The sequence below is a fragment of the Papaver somniferum genome, chromosome 2, assembly GCF_003573695.1.
Source record: "Papaver somniferum cultivar HN1 chromosome 2, ASM357369v1, whole genome shotgun sequence".
In the NCBI taxonomy this organism is placed as follows: domain Eukaryota; kingdom Viridiplantae; phylum Streptophyta; class Magnoliopsida; order Ranunculales; family Papaveraceae; genus Papaver; species Papaver somniferum.
In genome coordinates, this window is record NC_039359.1 from 201,647,522 (window position 1) to 201,669,084 (window position 21,563).

The window sequence follows — 21,563 nt, forward strand, 5'->3', positions numbered from 1 at the left end:
TTTCAAACCCAACTTATGTACCAAATAATGTGAAAGTAAATTTTTATGACTTCCCGGGTCAATAACAGCATCTATTAGTGTTGTCTTAACCTGCATCTTAACCGTGAAGAGTCGTTCCCTATGATCATCTTTTGTAAGTTCTTCCACGCCTCCTGCCATTAGAGAGAGCTTTTGATTAGGTTTTGTTAGTCCTTGGACTTCTTTTGGAACTTGTGCGACTAGTGTTGCCATCATGGCTTTGCAACCCTTTTGGTTTTAGATTTGGATACTTCATCCAACACTTGTCAACAACATGCCCTGTTTGTCTGCAATGGGTGCAAGAAAAACCTTCCTTGTCACTTGACTTCCATTCTTCTTTGCTCCTTTCATCTCCTTTAGCGACGAAACTTCCAGACTTCCCATTGACATTTCCCTCAACATCAGTTTTTTTCAGCCTGCCTTCAATAACATTAGCTTTTATACTTACTTTAGCAATATTAACAACTGGAAACATCTTTAACTCATTCCTTATATACTCATGGAACCCGGAAATATATTTCATACAGATAACATAATCTCCCAAGTCTAAATCCAAAATCATAGCTTGATTCTGGAATTCCGAAGTATATTCTTGTACGGTTTGGTTGTAAGTCTTCTTCAAGTTATACCACTTGAACCATCTCTCCTCAAGGTAGCCAACCGGATAGAACTGTTTCCTTACAACTGCCTTGAATATTTTCCATGACAATACTCCCTTACCTAGGTTTTGTCTTTTATAAGCTTTCCACGATGCTAGAGCATGCTTTTATAGATTCAATGCCGCTAAATCAATCTTTTCCTTTGAACCATATTCAAAGAAAGAAAAATACGTCTCTAGACGTTCAATCCAATCATCCAATTTTTCTACATCGACACTTCCATCTTAATGTACAATATCAACACGAAAATCAATTTTCAGATTCTTACCATGAGGTTTAGTTGAAGTAGGACTTTTAAGAAACTCACTTTTCTTCTTTTTGTCATCCTCATCTTCTTCCTCTTCTTATTCTTCTTCTGAATCGTCTTCTTCAGAATCATCTTTTTTCGAAACTTCAGGTGAAGGTGTAATATTTTTCTTCATCTTCGTCTTGGGTGTATGAGAACGAATACATTCACTCATCTCCTGAAGGGTAACTTGAATTGACTTCATGCCTGTTTGCAGCGTAGCCACCTTTTCTTCCATAGTTTGTGGTTCGCCTTCCTTAGGATCGTCATTTTCCTTTGTCATCCTTGATCCCCTTATTTTTTTAACGTCTTATAGCTTCTCGGGTACCTCACCAAGTTTTACGTAGAGAGACCTAGTGATACCATAAACCACAAGAATCTTCCTTAAAAGAAACAAACTTGCTCTGATACCAACTTGATACGTATTGATCACTGTACCTTGGTAGCTATTACTATAAAGGCGGAATTCAGAATAATAATAGACGAGAAACTTAGAAAACAGAACACATGTAGTAATTAGAAGAAAATATCTTCGGAAAGGGTTTTGTTTTAGGAAATACTCTTAGTTAGGAATTAAATTCCTAGGAGGTTTGGGAAACCAATCCAAAGTAAAGAAGTATTCCAAGATAAGGAAATACTTACTAGACAAGGTTAAATTCCTAGAAAGAGATATATACCTAGAAAAGGAATTTTTCCTAGATAAGGAATAGATTTCTAGAAGGTTTGGGAACCGTTAAAGCTATAAATAGAGGTGTTTATCTCATAGCTAAGACAATCGAGGAGTGTGTTCTTGATACAGACGCACCTAGACCAGATAGGGAGGTTTGTGAGACAAATCACCTAGAGATAAGTTTGTGAGGCAATTAATTATTGCAAAAGCAAGCATAAAAAATATTTTAAGGTTATTTACCTAGAGAGATTGTGACCGTAACAAAGAGATAATTGTAATAGTTTTCTTTTTCATAATCTAGAGATGATATATTTCTTCGAATTACTTATTTGTGTTCTGTTTTCTAGCTTTCGTCTATTATTATTCTGAATTACGCCTTTATAGTAATAGCTACCAAAGTATAGAGATCATACGTATCAAGTTGGTAACAGAGTGACTTGGTGGGGTATCAAGTTTGCATCACGAGCAAGGTTAGTTTTTAGGGTAAATCCCTGTGGTTTATGGTTTTCACTAGTAGGTCTCTCTACGTAAAACTTGGTGAGGTGCTCGAGAAGCTATAAGACGTTAGGAAAACAATGGAATCAAATATGGGAAAGTAAGTTGATGATCCTAGCATAGAGAACCACAAAATATGGAAGAAAAGGTGGTTGAGCTACAAGCAGACACGCAGTCGGTTCAAGTTACCCTTACGGAATCGATTGAAGGTATTCATTCTCATACACCCAAGTGGAAGGCGAAGAAAAAGACTACGTCTCCATCTGGTGTTTTTGAAGAAGAAGAAGAATAAGAAGAAGAATAACCGCTCAAAGAAGATTCCATCATGGAACGAAGAGTGACTAAGACAAGACGAGGAGATACGGATGTTTTTCAAATTAGATGTCGAGGTCAAGTTTCCAGCAAGGAGAGATGGTTCAGTAGGGTGAAAGGAACTCTTGGATTCCCTAACCTCCAAGTTTAACTTTCACAGGAGCTCAAGTACTTGAAGGGGGGCGCATGATACATGTGTACCTTCCTCTCTCCGGGAACCAATAAACCTCAAGCTAAGTTGAGGTAAGAATCCTATATTAGAAAGGAATCCTTATTTGGACAGACTTCCTAGTTGGGAAAGGGTTTTGTTTTAGGCAATACTCTTAGTTAGGAATTAAATTCCTAGGAGGTTTGGGAAACCAATCCAAAGTAAGGAAATATTCCAATATAAGGAAATACGTCCTAGACAAGGTTAAATTCCTAGAAAGGGAAATATACCTAGAAAAGGAATTATTCCTAGATAAGTAGAAGGTTTAGGGAACCGTTAAAGCTATAAATAGAGGTGTTTATCTCATAGCTAAGATAATCGAGGAGTGTGTTCTTGATATAGACGCACCTAGACCAGATAAGGAGGTTTATGAGACAAATCACCTAGAGATAAGTTTGTGAGGAAATTAATTATTGCAAAAGCAATCTTAGAAAATATTTTAAGGTTATTTACCTAGAGAGATTGTGAGCGTAACAAAGAGAGAATTGTAATAGTTTTCTTGTTCATAATCTAGAGAAGATATATTTTTTCGAATTACTTATTTGTGTTCTGTTTTCTAGCTTTCGTCTATTATTATTCTGAATTCCGCCTCTATAATAATAGTCACCAAGGTACAGAGATCAATACATATCAAGTTGGTATCAGAGCAAGTTCGTTTCTTTTAGGGAAGATTCTTGTGGTTTATGGTCTTCACTAGGCCTCTCTACGTAAAGCTTGGTGAGGTACTCGAGAATCCAGAAGACGTTAAGAAAATAATGTGATCAAGGATGACAAAGTCAGATGATGATCCTAAGGAAGGCGAACCACAAACTATGGAAGAAAAGGTGTCTACGCTGCAAACAGACATGAAGTCAATTCAAGTTACCCTTCAAGAGCTGAGTGAATGTTATTATAGTACAGAGGAGGTTATTATAGAGGCGGAATTCAGAATAATAATAGACGAAAACTAGAAAACAGAACACACTAGAAACCATATTAGAAGAAATGTATCTTCTCTAGATTATAAACAAGAAAACTATTACGATTCTCTCTTTCTTACGCTCACAATTTCTCTAAACAGTGGATCAACCTTAAACTGTTTGCTAAGCTTGCTTTTACAATAATCTAGTATTGCCTCACAAACTTTTCTCTAGATCCGTGTATCACAGGAACCTTCTCTCTGATCTAGGTGTGTCTGTATCACAAACCACACTCTAGATTTAAGTGTCTCTGTATTATAAACCACACTCTAGATGTCTTAGCTATGAACTAAACATCTCTATTTATAGCTTTAATGGTTTCCCAAAACCTTCTAGGAATCTATTTCCTTATCTAGGAATAATACCTTTTCTAGGTATATTTCCTTATCTAGGTATATTACCTTGTCTAGAAAGTATTCCCTTATCTTGGCATACTTCCTTACTTTGGTTTGGTTTCCCAAACCCCTTAGGAATTTATTTTCCTTTTATAGGAATACTGCCTTAAATCAATAATCCCTCCTAAATTACAATTTTATCCCCAATCCGTCTTGAGGATCACTAGTTCCTAAAGAGAGGAAGATACACATGTATCAGTATTCCATGTCCGGGCCCGTATGCGTATTGATTCAACAATTGAAGTTTGGGAACTATAGTATGCATACCCGTATGCGTACTGATTTCAACTGAGTTTGGTCATGAACGACAGTATGTGTACCCGTTTGCATACTGGCAAACAAGACCAGGTCCGGGAACTTAGGTATGTGTACCCGTTTGCATACTTGAGTGGGTTGAGTTCTAAAATCGTTTAAGTATGTTTACATACTCATGAACAAATACATTTATATAAAAAGGAATGCAATCTTTGCAAACCGTGGCTATAATGTTCATGAATTGGTTCGAGTGAATCAAAACCGACTTTTCTACAATTGTGTCTTGTATAATTCTATGAGAATATAAACAATTGAACAACTCTATAACTAGTTTCATTTGAGTCATTTGAACTAGTGTGATTAAGATGAACAAGGTTGATATGAAAGTGTTCATATGGATAAATTCAGTTAACTATTATTGGTCCAACCAAGTGTACACGTTTAGGTACAGTTACCCATATCTTAATGAAGGTACATTTCATTTGTGTGTAACAATCCAAGACCGTCTAACGGTTGAAAGATATTGGCTTGAATCTAATCAGGTTTTCATCTGACGGTGAATATTAAATGTTGTTTTACCAAGGTAACATTGATTGCAAACCATGATTTGAAGACTATATAAGGAAGAAATCTAGCAACTGGGAAACCTAATCCCCACACCTCCTGTGTGATACTAGTTACGACTAGAGTCGATTCTACTTTAACCTAGGTTTTTCTAAAACCATTATAGGTTAACGACTTAAAGACTTCATTGGGATTTTGAAGCCAGACCCAACTATTTTCTCTATAGTTATGTGTTCTAATCTTACTTTGTGCTACCATATTGAGTACTATCTTCTCTAAGAGTTGCTCGAGATTTAATCTCTGATAGGTAAGATAAAAAGTAATCACAAAGCTCTTCATCTCATTCTTTGTGGTTCCACAATATCTTGTTCTCCTACCATACTGTTAAGATTATTGTGAGGTGATTGATATTACTAGGTTGTTCTTCGGGAAAATAAGTCTGGTGTATCAATTGGTTCTTGTTCACCTTGATTTATCAAAAGACGAAATAAAACTCGTAGGTATTTCTGTGGGATACGGATTTGTATATTCAATAGACTTTTCCGTGTGAGAAAAATTTATTTATCAAGTCTTCGACTTTGGGTCGTAGCAACTCCTAGTTGTGGGTGAGATCCTCTAATTGAATCAAATGCGTAGAGTCCTGTCGGGATTCAGAGGCGTAAGGAATGCGACTGCACCTTAATCAGTGTGAGATTGGTTAGGGATCAACATTCCCGTCTGAAGTTAACTTGTAGTAGGATAGAGTTTGTAGCGGATTAATACAGTGTGGTGTTCAAATCTGGACTAGGTCCCGGGGTTTTTCTGCATTTGCGGTTTCCTCGTTAACAAAATTTTTGGTGTCTGTGTTATTTCTTGTCTGCATTATATTTTCTATATAATTGAAATATCATATGTTGTGCGTAGTTCAATCAATTAGATAATCCAACCTTTGGTTGTTGATATAAATTGATTGACACTTGAATATTGGTCTTTGGTACTGTTCAAGTTGTTTCTCATAATAATCAGGCTCGCGGATTTCTATCTGTTTGATTTGCTGATTACATTGAGAAACAAAGATATAACTCTTGGATGTATTTTTCTTGGTTGAGTCTGACTGTCTAGTTGATTCTCTTGGAAATATATCGGAGTTCGTCCATACAGATTTCCTAAACGAAATATTGGGTGTGGTTGTTAGAACCCCGCTTTTTTAGTGGCAAAGATCCGACAAAACTGGTTTCCAACCCAAAAGTTGTTTCAACATTCTAAGGGTACTTAACATATTTAATCCATACATGTCAGAATGTAATCAAATGACAAAAGGATCACTATATGGTCCAATTTCGCAAGGTGTTAGAGCACTGCTCAGTCGAACTCGCAAGCGTTGCTATCTCAAGCTTGTTTGTCAAGTTTAGTTGCCAAAACTATAATTATTAATTTCTAGTCTATTTATAGCTAAGTCTCGGATTAGGATAGTAAGTGTAGTTGAGATTTAGACTTCACGGCGTTCATAGAATGAAGACGAAGAACTACTCAAGGGAACTTGTGGAACTTCATCAACAAAAGGTATGTGGAGACTTGAACTCATCTATCACTCAAAAGTCTATCTACTCTATCTCCTATTTGAGATAAAAGTCATATTGCTATATAGACTTCAATTATACATATTTGATATTTTGAGCCGAGTTTATATCTCTTATCTATTTCTCGAAATATGTGTTGGTAAGCTTTTGCTTTAACCAAGTTCAACTTTTATTCTTGACGAAATGTCAAAATATGATCATGTGAAAATCACCTTGTAACATCTTACATGATTTCTGTGAGACAATCATTTGATGTAGACTCAGAATGTTTCGTATTGATCATTCGATCACTTGAAAATTTCTTTGAGTCTAATAGTTTGTGTGAGACGACTATTGTCGTCTTCCAAGAATGTTTTAATGATTGAAATGAGGGTTTAGAACATATAACCATGATTATATATAAACATAGTGTGTATTCACATTTGTGTAAAGTCCAAAACCGGGAACCATGGTATGCGTACCCGTACGCGTACTAGTTGGTTGTTGGAAGTCCGGGAACTAAGTATGCGTACCCGTACGCATACTGGCGCAAGTTCAAGTTCCGTGAATTTCTGCTGGAGTTTGGAAGTATAGTATGGTATGCGTACCCGTACGCGTACTGGCGTAACCAAACTCGAGCCGGCTACTAAGGTATGCGTACCCGTTTGCATACTTAAGTAGATTATGTTCTAAAATCAGTTTGATCATGAACTTATACATTTATATAATAAGGAATGCAATATTTTGCAAACCGTGGCTATAATATTCATGAAATGATTCGAGTGAATCAAAATCGATTTTGCTTCAATTGTGTCTTGTATACTTTTATGATAATATACACAATTGAACAAATCTTTAACTAGTTTCATTTGAGTCATTTGAACTAGTTGTGATGAAGATGAATAAGGTTGATGCGAAAGTGATAACCATTGATTAACTATTATTGAACCAACTAAGTGTACACGTTTAGGTACGCTCACTTTTATCTAAATGATGATAAATTTCATTTGTATATAACAAGCTAAGTTCGACCTAACGGTTGAAAGATATTAGCTTGAATCTAAACAGGTTTTCATCTAACGGTGAATATTGAATGCTTTGTTACCAAGGTAACATTGATTGCAAACCCTGATTTCGAGACTATATAAAGGAGAACTCTAGCAAATGGGAAACCGAATCCCCACACCTCCTATGCGATACTAGTTGCGACTAGATTCGATTCTCCTTTAACCTTAGGTTTTTTCCAAAACCATATAGGTTAACGACCTGAAGACTTCATTGTGATTGTGAAGCCGGACCCAACTATTTTCTCTATAGTTGCATGTTCTGATCTTGGTATTTTCTATTTTGATTGAGTACTATCTTTTTTAAGATTTGATCGAGATTTATTCTCCAATTGGCAAGATTGAAAAGTAGTCACATACATCTTCGTCTCATTGTTTGTGATTCCACAATATCTTGTTTCGTTAATCGATTAAAATTATTGTGAGGTGATTGATAATACTAGGATGTTCTTCGGGAAAATAAGTCCGGTTTATCAATTGGTTCCTGTTCACCTTGATTTATCAAAAGACGAAACAAAACTCGTAGGTATATCTATGGGAGACAGATTTATCTATTCAATAGACTTTTCTGTGTGATACATATTTGTTTATCTAGTCTTCGAATTTGGGTCATAGAAACTCTTCGTTGTGTGTGAGATCATCTAAGGGAATCAAATGCGCAGAATCCGGCCTGGTTCAAGAGGCGTAAGGAATGCAATTGTACCTTGATCAGTGTGAGATTGGTTGGGGCTCAACTATATTTTAGTATGAAGTTAACTGGTAGTAGGCTAGTGTCTGTAACGACTTACTACAGTGTGGTGTTCAAATCTGGACTAGGTCCCGGGGTTTTTTTGCATTTGCGGTTTCCTCGTTAACAAAATTTCCGGTGTCTGTGTTATTTCTTTTCCGCATTATTTGTTTATATAATTGAAATATTACAGGTTATGCGTTAGTTCAATCAATCAGATAATCCAACCTTTGGTTATTGATATAAATTGATTCACACTTGGATTTTGGTTTTTGATACCGTCCAAGTTATTTCTTATATTCAATCAGGCTCGCAAATTTCTATTTGTTTGATTGCGGATTGTATTGAGAAATTGATATATAACTCTTTGATATACCTTTCTTAAGATTGAGTCTGACTGTCTAGTTGATTCTCTTGAAAGTATATTGGAGTTAGTCCATACAGATTGCTAAGAGAAATATTGGGTGTGGTTGTTAAACCCCCGCTTTTTCAATTGGTATCAGAGCAGGCAAACACGTCTAAGATCTTATAAGTCTATGTTTGTAGCGATCTAACTCTACGGACATTAAAGTCTCAATAAACGGTTCATCAAGATTTAACTTTGATCCTAGAGAAAGTTCTAAAGAGCTTGTTATTCTTCGGGAAAAGTTGCGTTAGAGCATTGCTCGGTCGACCTTGCATGCATTGCTATCTCAAGCATGTTTGCCAATGTTAGTGATCAAAACTATAAGTCTTGATTTCTAGTCTACTATAGCTGAGGTCTCGGACTAGGATAGAAAGTGTAGTTGAGCTCAAGAACTCCATGACGATCATCATACAAGACGAAGGACTAATCAAGGAATTGGTGGATCTTCATCGACTAAAAGGTATGTGGAGACTTGAATTTATCTGTCACTCAAAAGTTTATCTACTCTGTCTCCTATCCTGAGACAAAAGTTGTTATTCTATATAGACTTTGATTATACACATTTGCTATTTCGAGCCGAGTTTATCTCGCCTATCTATTTCTCGAAATATGTGTTGGTAAGCTTTCGATTTGGCCAAACTTATCTTTACCTAGTGACGAAAGTCATGTTATGTTTCAATCACTTTGAAAATGGCTTTGATGAAGATAGTCAATTCTTTATTTCTAAGGACTATTATAACATTATAGAAGAATGTTTCAATGATTGAAATGAGAGTTTAGATTATATAACCAATGGTGGATATAAGCATTGTTGTGGAAACACATATATGTATAAGTCCTTATTCCTTGAACCGAAGTTTTTGAACTTTGTTGATCAAGAGAACCGGAAATAGAGCTGTGAACTCAGTCTGCGAACCCAGTCCGCGAACTGGCGGAAGTTCTCGACCTGAGAAAATATGTTGGAGTTTGAGAACTCCTTCCGGGAACTTAAGTCCGCGAACCCATTCCGTGAACTTGAGTTAGGTTATATCTAAAGACGATTGTGTGTGAACTCATGTTGATATAAACTAAGGAATGCAAGTTTGCAAACCGCGGCTATAAAGTTCATAAACCGATTCAAGTGAAACAAATTATTTTTGCTTCAATTGTGCCTTGTGTAGTTACATAATATTTCCTTGCAATTGAACAACTCTCTAACTAGTTCATTTGAGTCATTTGAACTAGTTATGGTGAAGAAGAGATTGGTTGATATGAAAGTGCTCATAAGGCTAACCATTTGGTTAACTACTATTGAACCAACAAAGGTACATGTTTTGGTACTGTTACACAAACCTAAAATCGTACATTTCATTTGTGTGTAACAAGCTAGGTTTTTCGATCTAACGGTTGAAAGATATTAGCTTGAATCTAAATCAGGTTTTCATCTAACGGTGAATATTGAATGCTTTGTTACTAATCTAACATCGATTGCAAACCCTGATTTGAAAGGTTATATTAAGGAGAACTCTAGCAATTGGGAAACCTAATCCCCACACCTTCTGTGTGATACTAGTTGTATAGATAGAGTCAATTCTCCTTTAACCTTTGGTTTCTTCTTCTAAACTAGCTTAACGACTTAAAGACGTCATTGGGATTGTGAAGCCAGATCGATACTACTTTCTCGTAGTTGTGTGATCTGATCTTACATATTCTATCGTACGAATACAATCGCAAGGATTGTCTTGAGATTAATATCTCCTATAGGCAAGATAAAAAAAGTAATCACAAACATCTTCGTCTCATCGTTTTTGATTCCACAACATCTTCTTTCGCCGCGTCGATTAAGATTGTTGTGAGGTGATTGATAATACTAGCTGTTCTTCGGGAATATAAGTCTGGATTATCAATTGGTTCCTGTTCACCTTGATTTATCAAAAGACGGAAAAAAAACTTGTAGGTATTTCTGTGGGAGGAAGATTTATCTATTACTATAGACTTTTCTGTGTGATACAAATTTGTTTATTAAAGTCTTGGACTTTGGGTCGTAGCAACTCTTAGTTGTGGGTGAGATCAGCTAAGGGAATCAAGTGTGTAGCATCTTGCTGGGATCAGAGACGTAGGAGCATAATTGTACCTTGGATCAGTGTGAGATTGATTGGGGTTCAACTACAGTCCAGACCGAAGTTAGTTTGAAGTAGGGTAGTGTCTGTAGCGGCTTAATACAGTGTGTGTTCAATATGGACTAGGTCCCGGGGTTTTTATGGATTTTCGGTTTCCTCGTTAACAAAATTTCTGGTGTCTGTGTTATTTCTATTCCGTATTATATTTTGTTATATAATTGAAATACACAGGTTGTGCGTTGTTCAATCAATTAGAATATCTGACCTTTTGGTTGTTGATTTAAATTGATTGACACTTGGATATTGGTCCTTGGTACCATCCAAGTTATCTCTATTATTTGATAAAGACTCGCAGATTTCTATTTTCTTGAGTATATATCAAATCGAGAGATTGAGATATAAACTCTTTGATATACTTTTTATCTAGATTGAGTCTGACTGTCTAGTTGGTTCTCTAGAAAGTATATTGGAGTTTGTCCATACAGATTTCTAAGCGAAATATTGGGTGAGGTTGTTAGACCCCCGCTTTTTCAAGTTGGATGAACAAATCCGGATCAATTCTGATCTTGTTGCAGAAATTGTAAAGTATAAGGATTTGAAGTCTGTCAAAGTTTCTTCAATGGATTTGAATAACCCCTCTAAATCTTCTCTGAAGAATTATCGCAAGTCATGGGATAAACGAGGTTTAGGCTTTGTGAAACCTGATGCGACTCAGAACCACTCATATAAGATTAAAGATGTTGGTCCATGTATGTTCTGTGTCTCTCACAATCATTTTCAACATACATGTACATCCTTCTAGAAAAGTTTAAAAGTTGCGAGTAATCTTCATAAGAAAGCTGAACAACCGTTTACTTCTCTAAAAAAGTGTACAAATCTAACAAGAAATCCTAAACGGGATAGTAGTGTTAGCATGGGAGATTTTGCTCTAAAATCAACATCGCCCTTTCAACGGTGTCTTGACAATGGATGTAGCCGACATATGACTGGTGATCTCTCATGGTTTGTGAATTCAAGCGACTTTGAAGGAGGTCCCGTAACGTCTAGAGATTGGAGTTTTTGCTACATAAGCAAGAAGGGGACGATCAAACTACCTGGCATTCCTGAAATCCATGATGTTGTATACATTAAAGATATGACTGCAAATCTCCTTTCTATTAGTCAAATTTGTGACAAAGGCCATAAAGTTGTCTTCAATGCGAATGGATGTGACATTGTAGAAAAAACAGGAAAAGTAATTTTTCAGGGAACTCGTGGTAAAAATAATTGTTATCTTCTTTATACTCAGTTTAGTAATTGTTGCAATTTGACTAAGGTGGAAAGTACACATCTTTGGCATGAGCGTTATGGTCACATCAATTATCGCCCGAGAACTAAGATCATTAACGAAGAACTTGTTAGAGGCGTTCCCAAAATCAATGCAAAGATTGATGGTGTATGTGGTGCCTGTCAAAAGGGTAAACAAACGAAAGTACACCATAAATCATCTCGAGATATTCTCACTAAAGCTCCATTTGATTTAATTCATATGGATCTCTTTAGACCAATTCAAAAACCTACGATTGCTGGTAAGAAGTATGCTTTAGTTATGGTAGATGATTACACCAGATTCACTTGGGTGGCATTTTTAGCTCATAAGAATGAAACCCTTGATGAATTCAAGATCATTTTTAATAGAATCCAAAATGAACAAGGTCGCAAACTGAAGAAAATTAGAAGCGACCGTAGACCTGAATTCAACGAAACTAAGGTGTTTGAATTCTGTGACAAAATGGGGATCATTCAACAATACTCACCACCCATTACTTCTCAAGATAAAGTGTCAATTTCACCGTTCATAATGTATGGGCAAATCAATGAATCTGAAAACTGAAACCTAGATCCTACCGGGAATACCCTCGTAACTGGTTCGCCTTGTTCGTTGCCACGCATTCTTGAGCATGAAACCCTTATCATGTATTCTTGGTCATCTTGATTGAGCTGGCGATTAGGAGAAGTGGACATAATCTGGTTCATCAGGTATGTCATTTCCAAGTAATTGTGGAGTTGCAGAAAGGAAGAATAGGAACATTCAGAAAATGGCCAGGGTAATGCTCCATAAAAAAAAAACTTACCAATAAGGTTTTGGGGAGAAGCTGTTTTCACAGCATGTTAATAATCAACCGTGTCTACCTACGGTCGAAAACTGTTTTCTTAGGACCCAAGTTATGATGGAATCAGAAAATATTATTATTGATGATTTGAGAAATTTTCGTCATGATAACTCTCCTGTTGAATTACCTCCAACAGACACAATTGAGAAAGTCAAAGAAATTCCAGAATCAGTAGAAGTTGTTCCAACTGTTACTGATCCTGAAATTTGTAGTGACGAGGAGAAAAGTCCTAGTCAGGAAATTCCTGTTGAAAAAGAACGTGCTCCTCCCCGACATTTCTGGGTTCAAAGGAATCATGATACTAACAGTATTACTGGGGGGGGGGGGGGGATTCTATCTTTAAGACCAGGGGAAAACTTCAAAATATTTGTAATTTTGGTTGTTATCTGTCTCATGTAGAACCGAAAAATATTGATGAAGCTCTTAGTGATCCCTCTTGGGTGAATGCAATGCATGAAGAGTTAAATCAACTTGAAAGACAAGATGTATGAGAGCTCGTACCTTGTCCCCCCAATATTAATATTGTTGGTACTAAATGGATATTCAAGAACAAATTTGATGAATTTGGTACCATTGGTAGAAACAAAGTCAGACTTGTCCCTCAGGATATTCACAGATTGAAGGTATCGACTTTGACGAAACCTTTGCTCATGTGGCACGCCTTGATTCCATTCGGTTATTATTAGCTCATGCTTGTTTTCTTAAGGTTAAGCTGTTTCAAATGGATATAAAATCCGCGTTCCTAAATGGAAATTTAAAGGAAGAAGTCTATGTTTCTCAACCTAAGGGTTTTGAAAATCCTGATTTCCTAGATCTTGTCCTTAAGCTCAAAAAGGCATTATATGGGTTAAAACAAGCACCTCGTGCCTGGTTCGAAAAACTAACCACTTCTTTTCTCAGGAAAGGTTTTTCGAGAGTTGGAGATGATAAAACTCTGTTTACAAAATGGATTGGGAAAGATGTAGTTATTGCTCAAATATATGTTGTTGATATCATTTATGGTTCAACTTCTGAGAAATTTGCAAAAGTTTTTCAAGTCTCTCTTTGTAAGGAATTTGAAATGAGCAATGTTGGTGAATTAAAATTATTCTTGGGTTTACAAATTCAACAACACAAGGATGGAATTTACTTATCTCAAGAAAAATATGTTAGGGATCTTTTTACAAGGTTCGGCCTTGATAATTCAACTTCAAAACTGACTCCTACTCCCACTACTGGTAAACTACATCGAGATGACAAAGGTGTAAATGTAGATCAAAAACTCCATCAATCTATCATTGGAAGTCTTTTATATCTCACGGCTACTACACCTGATATTGCTTTTAGTATTGGTTGTTGTGCCAGGTTTCAGGCCAATCCAAAGGAATCTCATCTTGCAGCTGCAAAAAGGATCATATGATACATTAATCACACTATCGGGTATGGTATATCTTATACTTTAGATACTAACATTGATCTTACTGCATATTCAAATGCAGATTGGGTAGGATGTGTAGAAGACGGAAAAGTACTTCAGGAGGATTTTACTATGTTGGGTTGAATCTTGTGGCATGGCATAACAACAAACAAAACTTACAATCCATGTATACATGCGAAGCAGAATATATTGCTGCAGGTTCGTGTTGTACTCAACTTCTATGGATGAAACAAATGCTTGCTGATTATGGAATTGACACTTGTGTAATGAAGATATTTTGTGATAACTCAAATGCGATTCACTGAGAATCCTGTTGAGCACTCAAGAACTAAGCACATTGACATAAGGTATCATTTTATTAGATATCTCTATGAAAATGGTATCATCAATGTGGAATTTGTGCCTTCCGAACAACAATTGGCTGATATTCTTACCAAACCATTATATACTGTCACGTTTCAACACTTACGGCAGTCTATTGGTGTTGTTTTGGTTCATTAGTTTTCTAGCCTTTTTCCCCTGGACTCATTCATATCTTTTGGGAAATCAAGGCTTAGAACGTCAGTGTAGTGTTGTTTCAGTTCCGCATTTGTTTCTATGTAGAAAACAGTTCTGTTAGGTATCAAAGTTGTTGTTTTTTTTTTTTTAAATAAAAAAAAAAGATCCTGCTTTTCTTGTGAAAGTAAGGCCGCTCTTGTTGTTCCTTTGGGGATGACATTTTATGGGGGAGAGTTCTAATTTGAACTTGTGCTTAATTGCCAAATCTTTGTGGGGAGTACGGCTGTGGAATATTATAGGGGTTATCTTGTATCTTTATAAACTCCTTGATGAATGCATTTAGTTTCGGCTATATGATTACATCTAAACAAAGTTGATATGTGGTTCTGTTTTGTTCATGAAGTATCTCTATGTAAATTTCATTAGGATCCCACTATTTTTCGTACCTTTGCCAATTTATATTGACAAAAAGGGGGAGAATTTATGTGTAGTTCACACTACAAATACATATGGTTTACGGATCATTATGTAAGGGGGCGGTTTTCATGTGAGATGAAGTATTGACTGGGGGGGAGGGGAGGGGGGTGATACATATCACCATAGTATTGTTGTCAAAGTTGTGATACAATTAAACTTTGATGTTGTGTAATAATACTATGACAATGTATAACAATGATTGAGATATATTTTTTTCTCATTGTTATAGCTACGGATCTTCAACAACTATGATGCTGAGTTGAACACATTTAGAATCATTGGAATACTTGGAAGTGACGAAGATGTCAAATAATGTTGAAGAACCAAGGAGATCAAGCATTTGGATGAGAAGCTACAAAGTTTATTTATTTTCTAATCCATATGTATTGAAAGTTTTATGACTAAAATTGACAAAGGAGGAGATTGTTAGAGCACTGCTCTGTCGAAATCGCAAGCGTTGCTATCTCAAGCTTGTTTGTCAAGTTTAGTTGCCAAAACTATAAGTCTTGATTTCTAGTCTACTTATAGCTAAGTCTCGGATTAGGATAGTAAGTGTAGCTAAGCTTTAGACTTCACGTTGTACATCGAATGAAGACGAAGAACTACTCAAGGGAACTTGTGGAACTTCATCAACAAAAAGTATATGGAGACTTGAACTCATCTATCACTCAAAAGTCTATCTACTTTATCTCCTATTTGAGACAAAAGTCGTATTGTTATATAGAACTCAATTATACACATTTGATATTTCGATCCGAGCTTATCTCGCTTATCCATTTCTCGAAATATGTGTTGGTAAGCTTTCGCTTTAACCAAGTTCATCTTTTATTCTTGACGAAAATTCAAAAGATGATCATGTGAAAATAGCCTTGTAACATCTTACATGATTTGTATGAGACAGTCATTTGATGTAGACTCAGAGTGTTTTGTATTGATCATTCGATCACTTGAAAATTTCTTTGAAGCTAATAGTTTGTGTGAGACAGCTATTGTCGTCTTTCAAGAATGTTTCAATGATTGAAATGAGGTTTAGAACATGTAACCATGATTGGATATAAACATAGTGTGTATTCACATTTGTGTAAAGTCCAAAACCGGGAAACATGGTATGCGTACCTGTACGCGTACTGGTTGGTTGTTGGAAGTCCGGGAACTAAGTATTCGTACCCGTGAATTTCTGACGGAAGTTCAAGTTCCGTGAATTTCTGTTGGAGTTTGGAAGTATAGTATGGTATGCGTACCCATATGATAAGCACGTAAGTGCGACGCTTTTTCACCCGTAATTACATTAGTTAGGACTCATTTTATCGCTAATAAACTTGTTTTATGTATTTTGAAGGAAATAAAGCTCGATGGACTAAAATACGGAAATCTGCAGGAAACATGGAGGAAATGAAGTGATTTATGATTAAATGGGATAAACCCGAAAGGAATTACATGGAGAATCATTTTATTAAGTCCAATTATGTGGATATGAGAGTGTGGTAAGAATTCCACTGAGTGTATAGAAGTGTGGAAACCATGTGAAAGATATTAATTATGATAAAGGATATCTGAAGATATTTTGTTTAATGAAGAAAATATTTTCTTATGATGTGGAGTAATGGAATGTTTGAAGATTTGGGAAAGAATATTATTCTTTATGGTTGAAAATAATAATTAAGATATTGATTGCAGTATTTGACACACGGCGGATTCTGACTAAAGGATTTTTATATTATTTGACACGTGGCATACTTTTATTGGATGATGATGTGGTAGTGGATATGATAAAGGAAAATGGTTTCCTTTGAAAACTATAAATACTAGTTGAAGCAGATGGAATAGGGAGGTCCATATTCCATACCAAAAATAATAGAGTTTGAGTTTCATTTTCTTTTATTTTCTTCTTCCTTTTTGTAATGGTCGGGTAATCTCTTTACTAGGGCTAATAGGAAGCCCGATGATGTATATTAGAGAGTGTAATTTATTTTAATAATAACAATTCTCTTGAGTCCTATATTCTCGTTTTTCATGATAACAATTCTTTTTACATGTCCTCGTGCTTGCTTAAAAGAGTCTACATTCTTGTTTAGAGACTAGCATTTTAAGTATCGAGAGTTGTTACACTACACCAAATTCAAGGATTAGTAACTAGATTTCGGAACAGCTTATCCCCTGTTGCGAACTTTCAGTTGCAAATTTTTGTTGCGAAAAATTTGCAACAGTTCATTTGCGTTACAAAAGTCGAACTGTTTTTTTCTATTACGATTCGCAACAGATTGGAGTTGTACGCGTGCCACTCGTGAGTGTGGCTACCCACACTTTTAAGATGACTCGGTTTCAGCCCATTCAGTGTTCAGTCAGCTTCAAAACAGACTCGGGTTTAGACTTATCTCGAACATAAGTCTCATTCTTCATTCTATTCTCTCGCTATTTCTCTTCTCTTAGTATTAGGGTTGAACTTCTTCTTCTTGTTTGGAGGTGCAATAATCATCTATCGTTATACATACACACTGATGATGATGATTATCAAATACCTTTATCCTCGTTTATCCCAAATCAAGTTTGAATTTGCTGATTTCAGAGATCTCAAATCCCAAATCGCGCCAACCAATTTATTAGGGTTATTTTTTTTATTCTGAGAAAAACTTATTAGGGTTTAGACTAACAACTGTTAGATCTCCTTCATGTTCTAAAGTTAGGGTTATATCATCTCGTACTAGATTTGTAGAGTTTAATAGGTTTTGGGTATAGTTCATCATTTATTTTTTTATTTATTTTTTTTGTAATTTTTTTTTCCGATTGATGAACTTAGGGTTCTTCATCTCATCTTCGATTGATGGTTGTTCAGCTGCAAGAACACCCACCTTCTCTTGATTCAACTTTAGAATTGCATCCAGGATTAAAGGTAACAAGATAGACTACAACAAGTCATTTTACTGTAAATATTTGTGAAAGAATTGTTGTTGATTAGCATGGTTTTCCCATAGTTCGTATAATTTCTTAATTAGATTGGATTCAGATACAAATATTTGTGAAAGTTGTTACATGTATGTAAGTTTTCTGATCATCATGATGAGTTGATGTTGTTTCAGTTAGGCAAGTGGTGAAAAATGCTGATATTTGGCTTTCAAGCTTATCTATGCTTGTAATTGAGCAGGTACTCATTTCTTTACATGCCATTTTCGTTGAACTTCAATTTTGGGTCAATATTTATATGTTTAGCTGTAGTTGGTACTGGTGTTGATATTGTTTCACTGATTTGATATAAATTATAGTGCTCTTGTTCAGTTTGTAATGTAATGTATTTCATTCAATGACTGGTTCGTACCATGTGTTGTATAGAGGTACCAATGGGTAAATTTGGTAGTTTCTTTGTGAACTGGTAAGAGTAAGAGGAAGGGTACCAGAGAATCTAGGTTTCCTACCAAGGTTATCTGAATTAGGAGGATGTGTATACTCAGGAGGTTTCTCCGCAAGTACATGGAGGCAAAGAAGATTGACAAGCACGTGTACTATGATATGTACTTGAGGCATGTGTTAAAGAACAAGCGTGTATTGACGGAAAGTATTCACAAATCTAAGGCAGAGAAGGCCATAGAGAAGACTTTGTTTGACCAGTCTAAGAACAAGGCTAGCAGAGGAAGGAAGCATGCTGGGTTGATGTTGTTTTCAGTTAGGCAAGTGGTGAAAACTGCTGATATTTGGATTTCAAGCTTATCTATGCTTGTAATTGAGCAGGTACTCATTTCTTTATATGCCATTTTCGTTGAACTTCAATTTTGGGTCAATATTTATATGTTTAGCTGTAGTTGGTACTGGTGTTGATATTGTTTCACTGATTTGATATAAATTATAGTGCTCTCTTATTCAGTTTGTAATGTAATGTATTTCATTCAGTGACTGGTCAATATTATAGTGCTCTTATACAGGTACGAATGGGTAAATTTGGTAGTTTCTTTGTGAACAGGTAAGAGTAAGAGGAAGGGTACCAGAGAATCTAGGTTGCCTACCAAGGTTATCTGAATTAGGAGGATGTGTATACTTAGGAGGTTTCTCTGCAAGTACATGGAGGCAAAGAAGATTCACAAGCACGTGTACCATGATATGTACTTGAGGCATGTGTTCAAGAAAAAGCGTGTATTGATGGAAAGTATTCACAAATCTAAGGCAGAGAAGGCCATAGAGAAGACTTTGTCTGACCAGTCTAAGAACAAGGCTAGCAGAGGAAGGAAGCATGCTTGAATGCGGTAAGATACTGATAAACTTGTTTATTTTCTGTTTAAAATTTTTATTATCAATTTGGAATGATGCTAGGTGAGAGGAGTGTTTGTATTTCATTATTTCAGCTGGTTTAGTAAGTATTAAGGCTTTTTCTGTTTGAAAAGGTCCATCTGGTTTCGGATACTCAAACGCAACTGAAGATATAACTCATGGAATTGTTGGAACTGGACTTACTGCAATTGTTACTAGTAACTAGTACTGAATTCCTTGTATGGGTTTTCTTATTTCATGTTTTTCTTTACTGGGTTCATTTTTTATTTTTCATAAAGACATTAAAGATTTTGTTAGTTCTGGTAATGGTGTTTGATGAAATGGGTGAGAGAAATAAGTATATGGGTTGTTTCAGGGAGATCTTGGGTGAGTTATATTGATTCATACCTGAAGAAAATCATTTTAAATAGGTATTGGTTGATGTAGGATTTGATGCATTTGTACCTGTATAGGTGCTTCAAATGGTATTGGTTCTGAGACTGCGCGTGTTCTTGCTATGCTTAGAGTTCGTGTAGTCATGGGAGTGTGGAATATAGCTGCAGGTAAAGATGTTAAGGAAACAATACCAAAGGAAAACTCTTCGGCTAAAGTTGATGTTATGGAGCTATATCTTAGCTCCATGGCGTCGGTGAGACAATTTGCTTCCAAATTCGAGTAGGTAGATCTCCCCCTAAACTTGCTTATGTGAGTAAAATTGAAGAATTTGAGCAATTTATGTATCATCTCGATGTCAAATGTTTATACATATATGGGATATGGTTTTTTTGTTCGTCTCACTTGGTTGTCCATTACCAACTTGATTATGAAGCTGATTTTTTATCTTCTTTGTTGCAGTAATAATGTAGGAGTCATGTCATGTCCCTTCATGCTTTCCCATGACAATATAGAGATGCAGTTTGCGAAAAACCATCTAGGTTTGCAACATGATTCTTTTCAGGAAGTAATAATGAGGGAGTCAAGGGTGCCGTAGAGACATTGGCATGTATGTCTATAACGCTTTCATTTGTCAAGGTAAACATTCTTATTTAAGTCTTATTTACTCTGTGATTTTCCTCTCTCTCTCTAGAAAGCATCAACCAGCAACATGACATTGGTATCCCATTACGTGGGCTATCTTGAAAAGGGTCAAATTCCAACCAAGGTATGATTTTATACTATAACTTGCTTTAGTACGTCACTTGTGCATTGAGATGTTTTGTCCAGTTGCTTATTTCTATAATAGTTCATTATACCAGTAAGGGATTATTCCTTATTGTTGTATGTCGAATGCCAATTTCTTATTGTCGTCATGTTTACATTTTCGAAGATTGGGTTGTTTGGAAAGATCCAGAGATACTAACCTTTTCGATGATACTCCGTACTACTGGATACTTCAATTGAACTAGGAAGTTTAGTTGTTTGTCAGTCTCATGTTTTTGTTTGTAAAGTTTTGAAACAATGTCTCCATGTTGATTTAGGTAAGCAATGAAGTCACCCTATAATTTTTGTTATTGTTGTTATCTCAATATGATGGGGTATGCATTTTCCTGACTAATATATCATTTTTCATAGCCTTGTAGCCATGGAGTTTGAGTCTAATTTGAAGGAAGCGACGAGTGACGATACCAATCACTTATTCACTGGTAAGTCATATTCATCATCACAACTACATGCCACTACTGGGTCATAAGATTAGTGATGTGGTTAAATGCACGATAGATGCAGCTAAGATGCTCCCATCTACAATCTTATTCTAATTCAGTGTTGAGTGCTTTGGTATTCTGACTTCATAGTTGCTATGGTATTTATGTAATTGTTTTCACATTTGGAAATTCAGTGATAGTAGTTTGTTGAATTTGTAAAATGAAGACGGTTAATAATGTTTACCCAATTTAAGTTTTTTTGATAGTTCTGTTGGATTAATATGATTTCCAAATGAACAGGGTAACTTGATTTTGTGGCAGGGAATTATAATTTTGATCTGGTTTTGACCGGTCAAAACCATTGTTTTTTCTATGTTGCAATAATTTTGCAACGGCTTCTAACTGTTGCATTCAATTTCGCAACTGCTTTAAACTGTTGAGACCATTTACTTTCGCAATTGTTTCGAACTGTTGCGATTTTGTT

The 21,563-nt window shown here is 35.8% G+C and overlaps 1 protein-coding gene and 1 long non-coding RNA gene across 4 annotated transcripts; both read left to right on the forward strand.

The window, feature by feature from the left end:
* Positions 1-17,650: 17,650 nt before the first annotated feature.
* On the forward strand, positions 17,651-19,322 carry LOC113354385 (60S ribosomal protein L19-like). Of its 3 annotated transcripts, XR_003361851.1 has the most exons (4): positions 17,651-18,090; positions 18,278-18,342; positions 18,528-18,923; positions 19,153-19,322. XR_003361851.1 is itself a non-coding variant. In XM_026597730.1 (3 exons), the coding sequence occupies exons 2-3, from the start codon at positions 18,633-18,635 to the stop codon at positions 19,297-19,299; spliced, it is 438 nt and encodes a 145-aa protein (XP_026453515.1). In that variant the 5' UTR covers positions 18,201-18,342; positions 18,528-18,632; the 3' UTR covers positions 19,300-19,322. The 3 variants fall into 3 exon arrangements, 2 of the variants coding, with proteins under 2 accessions (XP_026453515.1, XP_026453516.1); XM_026597730.1 differs by lacking the exon at positions 17,651-18,090 and having other exon boundaries at positions 18,201-18,342; XM_026597731.1 differs by lacking the exons at positions 17,651-18,090; positions 18,278-18,342 and having other exon boundaries at positions 18,462-18,923.
* Positions 19,323-19,967: 645 nt separating this feature from the next.
* On the forward strand, positions 19,968-21,413 carry LOC113354386. Its single transcript, XR_003361852.1, has 4 exons — positions 19,968-20,115; positions 20,292-20,439; positions 20,524-20,598; positions 21,009-21,413. It is a non-coding gene; the product is annotated as an uncharacterized LOC113354386 (long non-coding RNA).
* The last annotated feature ends 150 nt before the right edge of the window (positions 21,414-21,563 follow it).

Coding starts and splice junctions, on each gene's coding strand:
- LOC113354385 (XM_026597730.1), top strand. CDS start 18,633: ATGTGTATACTCAGGAGGTTTCTCCGCAAGTACATGGAGGCAAAGAAG. Junction 18,924..19,152: donor CTATGCTTGTAATTGAGCAG/GTACTCATTTCT, acceptor CTTTGTGAACAG/GTAAGAGTAAGAGGAAGGGT.